Below are 17966 nucleotides of genomic sequence, written 5' to 3' on the forward strand. Positions count from 1 at the left end.
GTCGGTTATTTGAAGATTCAAATGACTGATTGTTTGAGTAGGATAAGTATGTATATATTTAAATGTGTATATTTAATACTATTAATTATATTCTGGAATAAATGTTTTAAAAACGATTAAATTATTTTTTGTGATATATTATATACATATTTTTTCACATAATAAACATCTATTTGAAAATTGTTTAATTTTTATTTTGTTTCATATTTATTCATGATAAATTTGATTCTTTCTGACTGATTATTCTAAAAATTTACGAATTATTTATTTTTATAAATTATTTTTATAAACTGTAAATTTGATTGGTATGAGAAATGAAAATCGTGTAAAAGAATAGTTGCATATGAAAAAAAATGTGAAAATCTTGTAAGTAATGATCTAACAAAAATGTAACAATATTTTTATATATAACAAAAATCATGTCAAAATTTTTAATTCAAATTTTATTTATTTTTATTTATATTTTAAAGATAAATTTTTCAAGATTAATTCTAATAATTAATTTACAATTTATAATTAAAGATTATTAATTAAATTTTATTGTTATTTCGTAACAAATATGACATAAAGCAGAAATTAAATCATTTACATTAATTGAAAAATTTTTAAGAAAATAATAAATAATGTCCTAATTTTAGCAATTCAATGATTCGAATGTTACATCAAAATAAATGAATACTATTTTGAATATTTTTCATTAATAACAATCAATTAAATTAATCGAATCAATTAATTGTAATAATTTTAACCTTGCTGTTCAATAAGAACAAGATATATCGAATTATTCAGTTAAATTTTGATTAATATCATTTTTAGTAAAACTATAATTATCAATGTAAAATTTAAATACAAATATGTATTTACAAAATGATATATAAAAAATAGCTCGCAAATATTCAAAGTATATATATAATGATATAATATACTTTATAATGTCATTTCAATTTTTTTTATCATATCATAATCAAAAACACGAATATTTCAAATCTTCATTGCCAAAACTAGGATTATTATAATATATTTTATCTTTTCCATTTTTTCCTTCAAAAATCATAAAATAAATCAAAATGAACTTTATTCCGATAAGCGTGCATAAAAACTTTCGTATCGTATATGAAACGTTCATTAAACGAAAGGATAGAAAGAGATAATTACTACAATTAGCAATAACAACAATCATTATGAAAGATTATTTCAATTATCATAATATGATTTGAATTCACAATCATATCGTCAAAATTAACAATACAAAACTTAATATTCTCATATTTCATATTCGTATCCTTTCCTTTAATGTTTTTGTTACGAATAACGAGATAATCGTTCGAGACGAGACGTAATATCTTATTAATCTATTCGAGTCTAATCGATTTTGCATAATTGACAAGAAACTGGCGCTACCGCGGCTCCCTTCCAAGATGATCCCGATCTAACCGCGAACCCCTCATATAAATATAATTCGCACTTTCTTGAGGGTGGCGCGTGTTAACATTTTCATGCGAATATACACGAACTCCTATACCTTCAATAAAGTGAGTTGTGGGGCCGATATATCACAAGGGGAGAAGCTCTCCCTTCTTTCCGCATCACAGACGCAACGAATCTTTACCTTTGGAGGGCAAGCCGACGTTAGCCCTCGGGCAAAAACCGGCCGCAGAGAACAATGCGAATATATTACAGTATTCGATGCTAAAACAAAGAGGCGAGCTACTCTTCTCTTTGTCTTTTACGAGGATTACATCGAGATGCGACACGCCAAACCACCCGTGGTTAACCGAGACTTAGTTCCACGAAAATCGCTGGCTAAACACTTTTTTCTCTTGCATCCTCCGAAAATTTCTATCTCCGTGCTATATAACAGCACAATCGAACGTTTCTATCGATAGAGATGCTCGATTTGTCTTTGTAGTGGAATGTATCGAGTTAATAAATTCTCTTATTTTATATCGCAAGTACGAATGTATATGTGTATATAGTAGTATCGAATCAACATGGCTAAAGTTGTAAACGAAATATTTTTTTAAAATGAATTTTGATTAAAATAATTTAAAAATCTTGTTGAATAATTTCATATAATTTTTCTTATAATTCTCAATATTATAGATATGCATAAATATTTGTATTGAAAATTATTAATAAATATTTATTCGATAAGAATAAATTTTTTTTATTCTTGTAACATGTTTTTCAATTTTTTTCATTATAATCATTTATTCTTTTAATCTTTAAATTTTATGATAATAAACGTTCTTATGATATATATATATATGTGCTATATAAACTTGAAAGTGATGGATTTTGCCTCGAGACAAAAAAAAATTTTGTTAAATTCTGGATCGTTAATTCTTGTCAATGTTTAATTTAAACTGGAAAAAAATATATGGATCTGCAACAATTTCAGAATAATAGCTTGTATTTTATGTATTCAGTTATTATATCTTATTATATCTCTTATTTTTTAGTATTTATATAACTTCGCATTTTTTTTTCTGAGAAAATTGGCGATTCGTTACTAATGCGATATTTCTACTATCTATATTACTACTAGCTATACAATATGTCCGAAATGCTAAATTGATTTTTCTCAAAACTGAAATTCAAAACTTTACGAAAATGTCAAAATTTAAAATGATTATTTTTTTTTCTTTTTATTCTTAAGAACAATTTAGTTTTATCAAAAAAATTTTAATAAATTTTAATTTTTCGAATCTTTCAACTTCAGTACATAAGTAAATAATTAATAAATTATTTTTTACTCAAAATAAAAAATTAAATATTTATTCTTTAGCTAAACTATAGTAATACATGAAAATAAATTATAACGATGATACAATTGAATTAAAATGAATCTAATTCAATTTGGATTATTATTAGTTAAATAATTTGTTAAATAAATTGATATCACAATATTTTTGTAAGTTATTTGAGGATAGAAATTCAGTATTTTTATCTAGATTTTTGAGAATTCGAAAAGTTTCTTGACCCGTTCCTTAAAAGTATCATTTATAATTTTATTATATTTTTTAAATTTGTTTATTTCAAAATATCTTCTATGCCTTTTATGATTAATTTCTTTAGTTTCTTAGAAAAATAAGTTATTTTTTTTTAAATATTTATTATCAATATTTATAAATATATTTAATATATAAATTTTTGTTATTCAGATATTTTTTTTATTTCATATTTCTTCTAAGCAATTGAAAATTCATAGTATGTCACGCGAATACTTTGTAAGTACAGTGAGTCTTTGAATAATACGAATTTAAACAACGTGGAGCAGTCTATACAAATTGCTTTTATTCTCTAGTATGGAATAATCCATAACTCATAAATTATAATCATCAGTAGTTGTAAAAAAAAAAGATGAAGGTCCATTTATTAATAAATTTCTAACAAATTCGCTGTGACCAGAAAATCGTTCCGGACGTGCTGTGTATATTGATTTATATTCTCAATATTTGATGAATAAATAACGTAAGTAATGTATGTATAAGTAAAATATATGTATTTTTTTTCTTCATAATTTTCTCTCGAATATATTGAAATCTTCATTATTAATAAGAATTAATAAGAAAATTTTCGGATGGATCATAGATTTTACTTAGATTTTAATTATTTTATATTTTGAGGAAAATAATATTTATGATTGAGATAATATAAACAATTTTTATTTAAAATTTATATTTTAATAACGATTCTGTACTCTTTTATAAGTTAAAATGCACCATTTTTTAAATATATAAACGAAATCTTGTGTATATTTTGCAAATAATTTTTAATAAATATTTAGAAAAAGATACTATTTATCGACTTCATTAATTGATGATTTTTTAATATGTTGTCAAGATGATTACATTGAATATTATTGTAAAGATTGTTTTTGGCAGTCATTTATTAAAAAAATATACGTAGATTTTTTTATTACGCAATGAATAGATATTTTTAATTCTCTTGTTTATCAAGAATTAATTATATATTAGATTCATTCGAAAATAATAAATCATCGAATAATTTATACAGGTAATTGGATTATCTTCGACCCAGTTGTCTTTACGAAATTAGATAAATTTGTATCTACTATATCTATAGATCTACTATAGATCGAATATAACTATTCAACTTCTTATTTTGAAATTTAAAAATTTTTTTCTTAATCTGAAGATTGATCATGAATCATTATTTGAATATTTTATATCGTGGATTGTTTTGGTTTCTTTCAACCTCGGATAGCCGTTGCATGATACCATAGAAATTTCTTCTCGCGGTAAGAAATTGACATCAAACCCTTTACAATCGAGATGGTTTAAAATATACATATTTTTTTTCTTATTTTCGTAAGGATTCGTTACCTTAGGAGATATCGTGAGAATTTTTCAAAGTGTAAACCTATACTCCAGAAAGACTCGTCGCTCTCGTTTCGTTCTGTTCCAAAAGGATATAAAAGCTTCGTTGTCTGTTCTCGCAGATACGTTAGTTGGTTAAAGAAAATGTGCAATTAAATAATTGCTTGGTCGTTGATCCGTTATGGTTGGTAAGCAATGAAACAGCTTGGAATAATCGTTTCCTTAAAGTCGCTCGAGAACGAAAGACAGTTCTAGGGAAAGGAAGGAAAGAAGGAAGGAAGGAAGGAAGAAAGGAAGGAAGAAAAGAATTGTCCCATAATTAGCAACGGCTAGCGAGAGCCGTTGAATGGTTGTATAGACTAACAGTTGGCGCGGCCAATTTCCTGTCGTAAGGAAATTTCCTTCCAGATCCTTTTTCCGGTGGGTGCTTTGAAATTTTAATCGGTAACATTGTTTCAAACGGTTTTATTTTATGGATTTTATCCGGTTTTTTTTTCGCTTAGTGGGAACGAAATGTAATGCATATATTACATGAAATAGTTGATTTTTAAATTCCGTACAATAATTTAAAAATAAGTAATTAAATGTTAACGGTTATACATCAATTTAAATTCAAAACTGGATGATCCAATACATTGATTATTTTATTAATTATCATAAAAAACAAATTATGTATTATGATAAATATACCATACTTCAATAGGAAATTCGAGTATTTTTTTATATAGTTATGTTTAAAAATTCAACATAATGTGTAAAAAACTGCTCTTAACATTAATGAAACTTTCGAAAAAAGATTGATAGCATGGATAGAAAAAACAATCTTCAATTATACAAATTATAATTGATAAATATAATAAATATAATCATAAAGAAATAAGCAAATATTAATAACAATTAATTAAATCAACCAAATAAATTAATTATAATAATTTTAATTTTGCTTTTGAATAAATAATTGTAGAATTGTTTTCAACTTATTGAAATTTTCGAATAAAAAAATATATAAACTTCATCATAAAATTGATAAAAAACGATTAACTTTCGTGAATAAGCTCGTAGTTGAAAAAATTAATCTATAGATATATTGAAATATATTGCGATGCTTCAATTTAAGAGATAAGTTAATAGCTCATATAAAACATCATTCTTCTTCTAAATATACAATTGAATAATAATTGCGCACTGCGTGAGTTATTAACTTAAACCCATCACTTGAATCGATTCATGATAGTAATGTGTTTCAAGATATATAGGGATCTTACGTCTTATGTTACTTGATACTAAAGTGGCTTACAAATACTGAAACATATTGCATCGACTCAAGCGATGGGTTTAATAGTTCACACATTGAAAATAATATAGTCATAGCATATAGTTGTATGAGTTATTGACTTAAACGCATCACTTGAATCGATACATGTATCGCAATATATTTCAATGTTTATAAATGATTTAATAATTGAAAAAAACAACATCGAAGATTGGTTTCCGATATCTTGTAACATATATAATGCCTCACAAAATTATTCGAACATTTTTTTATTGTTTCGTGAAATATTGATAAATAATTTTTAATGATTGCATGGAGCACAATGGATATTTTTTATTAAAAATTTTTCGATTTTTTCTGAAGAATTATAAAAATTAATAAAATTGCAATCTTATAGAATTATACTTTTGAATTATAGAGATTATATTATAGTTTTGAGTTATCGTTTCGAGTTCGAATATAATATAAATGCGAAAGAAAGTTTACCGGACTTGGTAAAAACCGTTGATTTTTTTTCTGAAATTTTCTGCCGGAGTGCAACGGTGCTGCAGCGCCATTATCACGTGCACATATTGACCCAGTAGTACAGAACACCTGGCCAGGTGTATGTCTCTGTGCTTCATGAAGCGTAAAGTGGTGTGGTGGTAACGGTCGGGGAGAGAGATCTTTTTATACGAGTTCGAGTAAAATGGAAATCGTGAATGAGTTTCTCACACATGATTCAGTTTATATAGTAGATGATCGCAGTTAATATAAATTCGTGAGATGACACAGTTATATAATATTCGTTTTAATTTAGCTTCGGATATACGTATGTTTCATTTCAATTAGAAACATAATTGTGTGACCGTTTCGTGCCGTCATGATTAATATTTGTCGTCAATGCATGATTTTATGTATCATTTTAAGCAATTGTAACATATATATAAATATATGAAAAAAGTATATAATATTTATTTGATTTATATAATAAAAATTAATTTACATACAATTTTTTTACAGTATAATTTAATAGTATATATTTTTAATATAAATTATATTATTACAAATATTACATATTTATACATTTCTTTAAATATTCTCCATTATATTATACTTTTTAATATTCCTTATTATTTTAGTTAGAGAAATTGAATTCTTTTTTTATAAAGTTATTTAACAAAATATTTATTTATAATATTGATCGAACATTGCTTTATTAACAATTTTCTAAATTAAAAAATATAATTCATATAAAATAATCAAAACTAAATAAATTTTATTGTAATTTTATTATATATATTATAAATAAATATATATTAAATATTAATTTATAAAATCATTGAAGAATTATTATAGAATCAATTTTCCTTTATTTTATTGATATATTAATTAATAAATATAAATATAAATGTAAATAATAAATATAAAAAATATTAATATTTTTCATTTTATGATATAATGTATCATATTCATAATTGAGTCGAAAATTGAAATATGATAATATAATAATTTTTCAACATATAAATTTTAATTTTTTTAAAAATATTTTATTTTTTTTATCGTTATATATTATGAAAAATAATAAAAATTATACAAAATTGAAAAATACACTTTTAGTATTTATTTTAAATATTTTTTAAAAATCGATTTTTAGATCTATTCTATTTTGGATGATTTTATAAATTTCTCTAATATTAATGAAATCGATTTTACCAATTGTTACAATGATTTTTAAATAAATATTTACTTAATTTTGATTAATTATGCGAATCATATTTAATTTAAAAAATGTGAATTTGCAAGATTTATATAGCGTATTTGAGATTAACATGTAAAGGAATTATTATTTTTATATTATTTTGATAAAAATATTTGAACGTCAATCTTCGTTCAATATGAATCAGTAATGTAAATATTATATCAGGCGATGCTCAGATGAATTAATTTGTAAAAAATTTGCGTGTCTCGCTGGTAGTAACTAGTAACGAAGAAGTAATACAAAGAAATAATTATGCATTCATGAAATTCAAGAAGGATGCACATTTGTAAGCGAGACGTAAGCACCATCCGACACGCGGCACTGTTCCTGCAACCCAATGAAACTTCTATCGTTTACAAAAAGGATAAGTCTCGTCAAATGGTTAGAAGGGTTTCGCAGAATTTCTTGAGGATATATCAGGGAAAGTTTACACTGTCCCTATATTCACAATTCGATAACGAAGCTTATTGCTGTTCAACTATGATGGGAAAATGTCACAAACCATAAATAACTAGCTTCCTAGATAGATAACACGTTTAAAATATAAATTTTATTTCGAATAAAAATTTGAAAAATAACAATTTGAAATAAATAAATATTTCGGTTAATTTATTATTATCGTATTATTATCATTAATAATTTTGAAAAATTTTTTATTTTATGTTAAAACTAAATAAATAATAATAATAATAATTCAAGTACTTTATCTTAATCATAATAGATATTATATTTTGTATATATATCATTTTATAAAATGTAAATCAGAATTATAAAGATATTTATTCTTAAAATTGTTCTCGTTTCAATTGTTTTTGAATAATATAAATGATTGCAAAAATATTTTGGCATATCCATATATTTTATGAAAATTATATATCGATTTAAAAAGATCAATTTAATAAATTTTTATTATACATAAATGTTTTATTGTTATTTTATTTAACGGTTGGCATATATATCTAATAAAAAAATAGAATACATAAAAATCATTAAAAATTAAATATGTATAAAATATTCAGAAAGTTGATATTTTTGAAAACAACTGTAAATATATAAGCAAATACTGATATAATATTAAAAATCATAATAATTGCATTAAAAACAGAAATTATTTCAGAAAATATAAACAAATGTAAATATCGTTAAATTGCTTTTTTAATGCTATTATATTATATTAAGTATAGAATAAAATTAATGCTTTTATTTTGATTTTGATTAAAACGATAAAAAATATCAAATTTATTTTTAATTCTAACAAATTTATATTAAATTTTGAATTTAATGCAACATAAACATTTATTGTATGACTGTAATAAAATTTTATATAAATTTCATATTATAAATATATATTTAAATGTTTCTAACATAATATATATTTATAATATAAATATATGTATACATATAGAAACATACAAAAATATAAATTTCTTCAAATTTCTGCATGTATTTAATAAGCTTCGTGGAATAATATATTTTCCATTTTTAAAATTAAATATAATGAAAGAAACAAATATTTCTTCAAATATATATAAAAAAAAATAAAATGATTTTAAAATTAACCATAAAGTATAATTTTTCGAATCCATAAGCCAAAACGAATGAAGCCAACGAATCAACTTGAGAAGAATTGTTATACGTCAAATTATCGAAAAAAACACTACCGATTTCGCAAAATCTCCTAATTAAATGGGGAAATAAAAAAAAAAAGAATTAAAAGGATCCATTGAATGTTCCGTAGTTGGCAGTCGTATGGTCGAAAGATCGATCGCTATCGGTATTGTGATCTCGGTCTCTGTTCTTTCGAGCGGTCAGTGGCGCACACGTATATATACATATATATATATATATATGTATATATATTTATATATATTTATATATATATACACACATATACACATACATATATATATATATATATACACAGGATGTGGAGGATTGAGCGAGTGCAGAGCTCGAAGCGTTAAGGGGTGATGGCAGTAGGGCTGCGCACAGGGCTGCTGCTGGTATGCGTGTAACGAGCGGCGAGCTCTGGTCCCACGATTCTCGGAGCAAGAGCCGCGCAAAAAGACTAGGAATGCCTCGATACCTCGATAAACGCATTAAATCGCGTGGGGAGCCATCGACTGGACGCCTGTTCTGAACCTACCCCCTTTACTCCCTTTCAATACAGACTTCCGTTAAAGGAGTTCGCGCAGTAACCCGTTCCCGAAAATTTCAAGAAACGTTTCTCTCTTTAGCTTTACCTTCTTTCCTCCGTTTTTCATCACATTTTAAGATTTTTAACGTGCATCTTTTTTTTCAATTAAAGTAAGTCAGCGGTCCGTCGGAATCTTTATTATCTGAAATAATAGAATGAAGACAAAACAATTTCGGATAATGATGAGATTTTTCTTAGATAATGAAAATTAGAGATAATTTTTTTAATATTTCATAGAATATATCTTCGTCATTAATCCGTTTTTGAAGAAAAGAATGTAGAATCAATTTTTTTTTTGAATTGTGAAAATTAATAATGATAAAAAGTAATTTTTCAATATCGAATCAGATCAATATATAAATAACTAAAAATTTAAATTTATTTTTATTCAGAAGGCGTGGTAGAAAATGAATCAAACAGTAAAAAATTCTTTTGTTACGAATATTGGATTTTAAACGAATATTTCGAAAAAAATGATGAATGAATTGATAATGAATATATCAATAAATATACTGTACAAAAAGATGCAAATAATTTTTAATTTCATTTTTTTTTAATGCACATAATTATGAATTTCTCAATGTTTCTGATTTCGTTTCAATAAATAATATGTTATATATACATATATATATTATGTGATCTTATTATATATATAATGTAAACATGTAAATTTCAAATTGAATTTGACTACTATGATATTTATATTGTTACGAATATAAATAAATATCAGATAATATATATAATAATTGAAATTCTATAATGATAATGATATATTATTAAATATTCTAAAAAAATTTGATAAATTCAAAATTAAAGAATTTTTATTTTGTGTAAAAAAGTATGTTATAATTTTTTTTAAAAAAAGATCATTTTTAATTCAACGAGGAAGATAGTTAATATTAAATCAATATTGAAAGATAAAATAAAATTTCATCAGTTTCACGTTTGAGAATTGCAATTCGGTGCAATCTGCAATTATAGGGCATCGACCTCTTGTGGTTTCGGGTTTCCAAGAACAAATTTCGGGAAAAAAGAATATGTCTGCGCCTCGATAAACGCAGTAAATTGCATGAGGAGGTACACCTGCAGTTGATTGCTTTCGGTTCACTGCCGGCAGAAAATTTATAAAGATGCTGCAAGTTTAAAAACTTTAATTTAATACTAACTAATTTCACGTATTAAAAAGGTCATTTTTTTTTTAATTAGAACTTTTAGATTTTTTATTCTTTATTTCACAATTTAAACAAAATTTATTAACAAATTTATTTTGTAATAATATTTTTAGATATTTAGATAGATATTTAGATATTTTCCGAAGATTTTTAAATAAAATCTATTATGATAATAATTTAGTTCTTAATTTCTTTAGTTCTTTTACTAATTTGATTATAACTATATAATATTTTTGTAATATTTTTATATTTTTATCGAATTTTATAAATATTTGTTAAAATAATATTAAAAATAAACAAATTTAAATAAAATCAATAATAAGATGTAAAAATTGTATAAAAAAATTCAAGATTTTTAAAAGAATAAAAGTTTTTTTTAAAAATTAATTATCAATTTTTTAAAAATAAATAAGTTAATTCTTTCAAAAAAATAATTACTTTGCTAAATAGTTCGTGCATAATTTAATTTCCTTTCTAATATTGAAAATTATACATAAGAATATTATAGAAGAATTAATATGATGCAAAATGATTACTAAAATAGAATATTTTATTTATTTATATTGAATTTGTTATTGCACAGTAGTTTATTTTTACGTAGTTTATTTAACAATATAATTTATTCTCTTTAAACGTTAATGTTTATAATTTCGATTTAAATAATTTTTCAATTTTGGAAAAGAAAAAAAAAGAATATCAAAAATATAAATAATTAATATCAAATACTATAATTCGATATATAAGAATTGTTAGCGAAATAATTGAAAGTATAAGCCATTTATAAATGTATCCTTAGTAATTTCCACATCGAACTAACAGATGTCTTGGCATCTGCAATGTAATCAGACACAAAAAAATGAAAAAATATGACTAAACGCACCTGCCGGTGATAAATCGTAATTCTGCAGACATTTAAGTAAACAATCCGCGTAGTAAAGCTTAACTTTGAAATTTTTAGATTTATTTAAGAACTCAAATTTTTTAATTTATTTTATAAATATTATTTTAATAATGTATTTTATAAAAATTCAATACATCATAATCATAATTATCATAATATTTTAAAGAAACAATTTAGTAAAGAATAGCAAAAATTTTTAAAATGTATTTTTTACTAGATAATATACTACTATATAATAATATTATATAATAAAACTATAATTTTCCATTATGCAAATTTCTAAAATAGTTACTAAAATAGCACTAAAATAGTTTCCATAATAGTTAAGCTTAGTAATTGTACGATATTATAAAAATTCAAAGATATTTTCAATTTTAGTACAGCTGTCAAATAAGAAAAGAGCATTCTTACTTAGTTCTTTAATTTACAACAATGTCCAGGTAGAAGACTTTGAAAGAGCGTAGTGTGACTATTGGAATACTTAAATATGTCTACGTTCTTTGGAAACTTGTTGAAACAAATGAAAAATTCTTCCAATAGAATTTTATTTTTATATACAACGGTTCTTAATCTTTTCAAAACATGTACAACTAAAATCTAGAATTTGAAAATTCTATTAAAATATCATAAATATATTAAAATTTAAAATGTAATGACTTCATAAACATAAAAAATTATTTTATTATATAATTGAAATTTGGAAAAACAGATTCTAACATTTTATTTGGATTATTGGAATTATTTAGAATTAATATATTTTATATAATAATATTGAAAATAAACTTTTAAATAAAAAAATTTCATACAATATGTAATTCAGCTATCTCTGGTATATCATATCATATCATCATTTGAAAATCTCTGCATTAATATATTATATTCTTTATAATTAATTTACTTTATAATAGATTTTATTAAACTTGTAACATTTCATTTCAAAATTTCAAATAGAGATTTAAATTTAATAATATTTATTCAAATATTCAAGTGTTATATTGATTAACAAAAATTATATGTTTCAATAGTATATTTTTTTAGAAGCAAGCATTTCAAAATGAAAAATATTAGGATATCTGATAAATTCAAATGTTGATTTGCAGTATAAAGCAAAAAAAAAAAAATGATATTTTAGAAAAACAAACAAAGTTACAATTTTTGAACTTCAAAATTTTTTGTTACAATATAATAAATTTCCTAAATTTTATTTAAATAATAAATAATAAATAATAAATAATGTATTATTAATAATTAATAATGATTCTTTAAATTATAATTATTAATAAGTGCTTTTATTATAAAATTTTATATACATACAGAACATATAATTTTTTTAATTAAGTTTATAATAATAAAATTTTTCTCTTCATTACTTATATGATGTACAGTTATTCGATCCTTAAAAATGAAATAAGAATAAAGAAATGATTGATGGGAAAAATCAGAAACATAGAAATGTTTATTTGACTTTCATTTATTTTTCATTTTTAAAATATGTTCTTATATAATAATATAATATGTTATATTAAATATATAACAATATTATGTTATATAATTTATAATATATTTAAAATATTTAAATATTTATATCGTCATCTGTTTAATATTTTTTATTATAAAGTTTTCTTAAAATTTTTATTCGAATATAACGTCAGATTATTTTATTCTTTGCGTTATACGAATTATATTACGTATAGCTACCATTTTTCGTTTTTACTCGAATGAATAAATTTCTTCCAATATATTCTATTTTTTATTTGCAATGTAGAGAATATTATTTATATTATATTATTTATTTATAGCTATCATTCCATTATATCATTTCATTGATATATTATTATTTTAATAATGATAGATTATAATTATACATTTATATATAATTAGATATAATTATACATTTTTAAAATTAAATTCTTCAACATGTAATATTGAAAAAAATAAATTAATTGAACTTCTGTTAAGTAAGTATATTTATCTGAATATAAACTTCTATCATTGAAACGAAAGTTAATAGAAAGTGAAGGATGAATCAGTGAACTTTCATCATATAAATTATTTGTTCTCCAATAAATCTCGATAAGTAAAATTCTATCTGATCATGAGAAATAATGTATTTTCAATATATTGTAGTAGCATAATATTTATTAAAATTAAAAATACACAAAAATATATTTGGAGATAAAAACTAATAATTTAATAAATTTTTAATTATTAAAAAATTTAGTATATATTTAGAAATAAAAAATTATTGAAATAGAATTAACAAATAAATGTTAAGTAAATACATTAATATATATATTTATCATATTAAAATAGAAAATAAAAAATTTTCGTATATGTATATATATTTGAGAGAATTTTGAATTTTCTTTTATTCTTTACATTTTTGTTAATAAAGTTCTATCCTTTTATATGTGTATTATTATTCATTTATAAACTTTGAATAATAAAAAATTGAAAATTCCAATTATTTTCTATTATCGATATCTTTATCGATATTTTAACGCTATTACTGATATTTATTACATCATAATTTATATATAATATATTATTAATGAAATATAGTCTATATTTTAAAATACGTATCAGAAAATATTAAATTTTATTATATAAGAAATCACTCAAAGACAGATATTTATTGAAAAAAAAAATTTTCTAAATATAAGAAATATCTTAAAAAATATTTTTAAAAATAATTTTGTTATCTAATCCTATCCAACTTTTCAAATTAATTTACGTAATTTTTTTTTATTATGTATCTTTTTTCTTAAAGCACATAAAGATAAGTAAAGATAACATTGATGATTACATATAAACTATTAATACAGTTAATAAAATATATAAAAGCAATTAATATTAAAAAAATTTAAATATATTTATAATTTAATAATTTAATATTTAATCTATTATATCTAATTCTAATCAACATTTTTTTCTATCTTTGTAAGAAACATGAAGAGAATAATGAAGAAATTAAAAATACTAAATAAAATAAAATAAAATAAATAAAAACTATAATAATTATCTACAAATTTTTAATTAAAATTATTATTTTTTCTGAAACATATTTAATCGTTTAAAAAAAAAATAAATTATATATAAGATTTAAATATTTATAGATATATAATATAAAACTGTTTTGAATTCGATTTATACGAATAATAATTATTCAATATGTCTTTATAGTAATAATTGTATAACAATTTTTTATGTAAGAAATTACTATATATATATTTTTATTCAAGATTTTATCATTTGTCAAAGAGCTTGTCGTAATTATGCAACTGAGGCAATAGTAAAAGTGAGAAAAGATTCGAACGAGAGATTTGGCCTGGGGCGAGGGTCGACAATTTCCGGTGGAGATACGAATTGAGTTCCTACTCTAATCTCCGAGGATTTTATCTCGCGTAGTAACAAGCAAGAGATCGCGTATGTTACTGCTGAAACCCTTTAACCCTTCTGTGAACAGATAGCATTAACTGCAACGTAAGGATAACTCGACATAAAAGTAACGCGTATAAATTTAGTGCATACTTCTGCAAACTTTTGCGAAGACTGCGTGTACTGTGGGGCTGCATATTTATGCAACGTCTCGTAGCGATTTGTCTTTCCTTTCTAATACTTCTCTTTCATGCGTTTGTTAAATTTCAAATTTATTATGAAATCAAATATATAAATATTTTAAAATATTTAAAATTTTAAATATAACAATATAAAATTAATTAATATTATTTTCAGCAGAATTTAAAGAATATATATTTATATATTTATATATATTTATTACTTTGAAAAAATAAATAAGTAAATATTTTTATTTTACATAAAATTACAATTAACACAAGTAAAAGTGAAGAATTAAATAATTTCAATAATTTATGCAATATTTGTATTGAATTTATGCAATATTTGTAAAATTGAATTCATTTATAAATATATAGGTATGTATTTAATTCAACATAACGATTAAATAATTGAATTATATAATTTAATTTTTTACATTTTATTTTAATTTTTTTTTTAATTTGTGTTTTCGAAATGAATAAAAATTATTTAAAAGGAAAAATAAAAATTTAAATGCATAAAGCGTATGTTTAGAAGTATTTTCTCCGTCGACTTCCGCTAGTTATTGATGTGGCAAGCAGAGAATTCAAGAGGATAGTCAAGAGAAGAAGGATAGAAAGATAGGGATCGTTGCTACTAATCTTTAATGTAACATCTGCTTAAAATTTGAACGATAGATACATATCTTAGTTTTCTAAAAATTTTTAAATATAATCAATATTAAGTAAGATGAGAATACATTTCTGTCTATGTTTTTATGTTTATAAACATAAATAATGTTAACATAAAAATAGTTTACTATTTATGATTCTGCACTCTGTTCATTATAGATCTGAATTATTTATCGATGCCAAAATTAATTAAATATAATAAAAGAAAATAAAAAGTGAATCAAAATAAATTAAACATTATTTTATTTTCTTAAAAACGAATCAAAACGTGCATACTATATTCTTGAAAATATTGTATATAATAATTTTATATTGTTATAACATAATTTTTAAATTTTAGTACATTTCTGTAAATTATGTTCAGATATAAGAAAGATTAATGAATTTAATCTAAAAATTTTTATCGAATTTATATTATTAAGATTAAGATATAATGATTTGAATTCAAATGTAGCTTGAAAGCTTTTTCCATAGCTTTTTTTTTCTTAGATTCCTCTATCATTGATTATCCTTGAGAAAATCGAAGAAAATCGAAGAAAGAAGAAGGAAAGCCAATAACTAAGAGAATAAGAAAGAGACAAATATAGGGTTGTCGATGTTCAGGGCGGAGGGATAGAAACACAGGAATGTACGACAGCTGCCCCTATGTTCCATGGGTTTGCTTGCTTTTGAAACCCTGGCGACGGTCTCTACCGAAAGATAGTAATCCAATATGCTGCTTGGGAATAAAAAAAGTGCAGCTGTATCTTATTTAAATAAATTTTTTATAAATGTAAAATTAATACATTCTTTTATCTCACATTCGATTATTATTTAAGAATACAATTATTGAAAATTAATTTATACACGGATTTTATAATTAATTAAACAATTTTTGATTATTTATGAATTAGTTATTAATGAAATTTATTTTAAATTATTTATTTTAAATGATTTTTAATTGAAAAAAGTTATTTTGTAAATTATTTAATCTAGTAAAATTATTTTTTAATTTATTTAAATAGTAATATAAGTAATTTCTGTATAATAAATTTCGTTATAAATTATAAATATACAAATATAATTTTAAATAGATTATAAATTTGTAATGAAAATTCAAAAATTATTTCTAAAAGTAAATAACTATTTGAATTAAAAGAAACAAATGATATTTTATTATTAAAGATAGTTAATATTTAACAACCATTGTATTTGTTGTTTATTATTTATTACATTTAATAAATACAGACTATTTGAGAAAGTGGTGGTTAGAAAGGCTCGACAGGGTCGAAAGAGACGATGGAGAACTGAGTATGAAAGAGAACATAAAGAGAGAAATCTCCCCTGTTTAGAATGATAAACCTCACCAGTGGAGCAGCAGCTGTGCTCAGAAAATGTTTTTGTCCACCATTTTCTCTTTCTCTTTTCATTTGCATCGTCATTCTACTATTCCTCTATATATATAAACATATTCTTATCGAAAAGTTAGTTAATCCGTTTCTAATCAGTTTAAGATGAATAGTTATTGTGAAATATTTTGTCTACTATCTATTCCATATTTCAAAATATTTTAACTAGTAAATAATAACTTATTTATTTAATTAATTATTAATAATTTAATTTAATTTATTCTATAAGATTTAACAAAATATCAATAATATATTTTTTTGTAGAATTTTTTTTCAAGGTTTTCAGGAAATAGTTGTCAGTATACCTTGAATGAATGTTAACAATACTAAGTTCCTTACGCGTTTTATTTCACTCGACGCACACGTGCGTGCGCATACATATCTGCGTGCTAAATAACGAAAATGCCTTGCAGATGACGAATCAATTTAAGATGAAACTGACACTGCATTTACTTTTTCGTAAGAAGTTCGTAATAATTATAAATATATATTAGTTTATATAATTTCATTTCGTATACTATCAAAATATTTTAATTTCAAAATTTATTAAATTATAATGTATATATGTTTCTTTTTCTATAGCGCATATTAATGAAATTTAATTGTTTATTATATATATATATTTACATTAAATTATTGAATAGTATAATAATCTTTATCTTTAAAAATTCAAAAGAAGGAATTCATTCATATTTTGAATAACAAATATTAGGAATTGGAAT

The 17966-nt window shown here is 22.2% G+C and overlaps 1 protein-coding gene across 3 annotated transcripts in view; it reads left to right on the top strand.

Annotated features, from left to right (window-relative positions):
• LOC107996971 (F-box only protein 43-like) overlaps positions 1-17966 on the top strand; it is a 61568-nt gene that overhangs the window by 5033 nt on the left and 38569 nt on the right. Inside the window, exon 2 of one of the 3 annotated variants that reach the window (XM_028666294.2) lies at positions 16346-16631. The exons of the other annotated variants lie outside the window; for them this stretch is intronic. Coding sequence (XP_028522095.2) covers positions 16346-16414 — 69 coding nt within the window. The 3' untranslated portion in view covers positions 16415-16631. Of the gene's footprint in view, positions 1-16345; positions 16632-17966 lie in introns of those variants that run through there. 3 annotated transcript variants of the gene reach the window in all.

This window comes from Apis cerana, linkage group LG13 (assembly GCF_029169275.1).
Source record: "Apis cerana isolate GH-2021 linkage group LG13, AcerK_1.0, whole genome shotgun sequence".
Lineage (NCBI taxonomy): Eukaryota > Metazoa > Arthropoda > Insecta > Hymenoptera > Apidae > Apis > Apis cerana.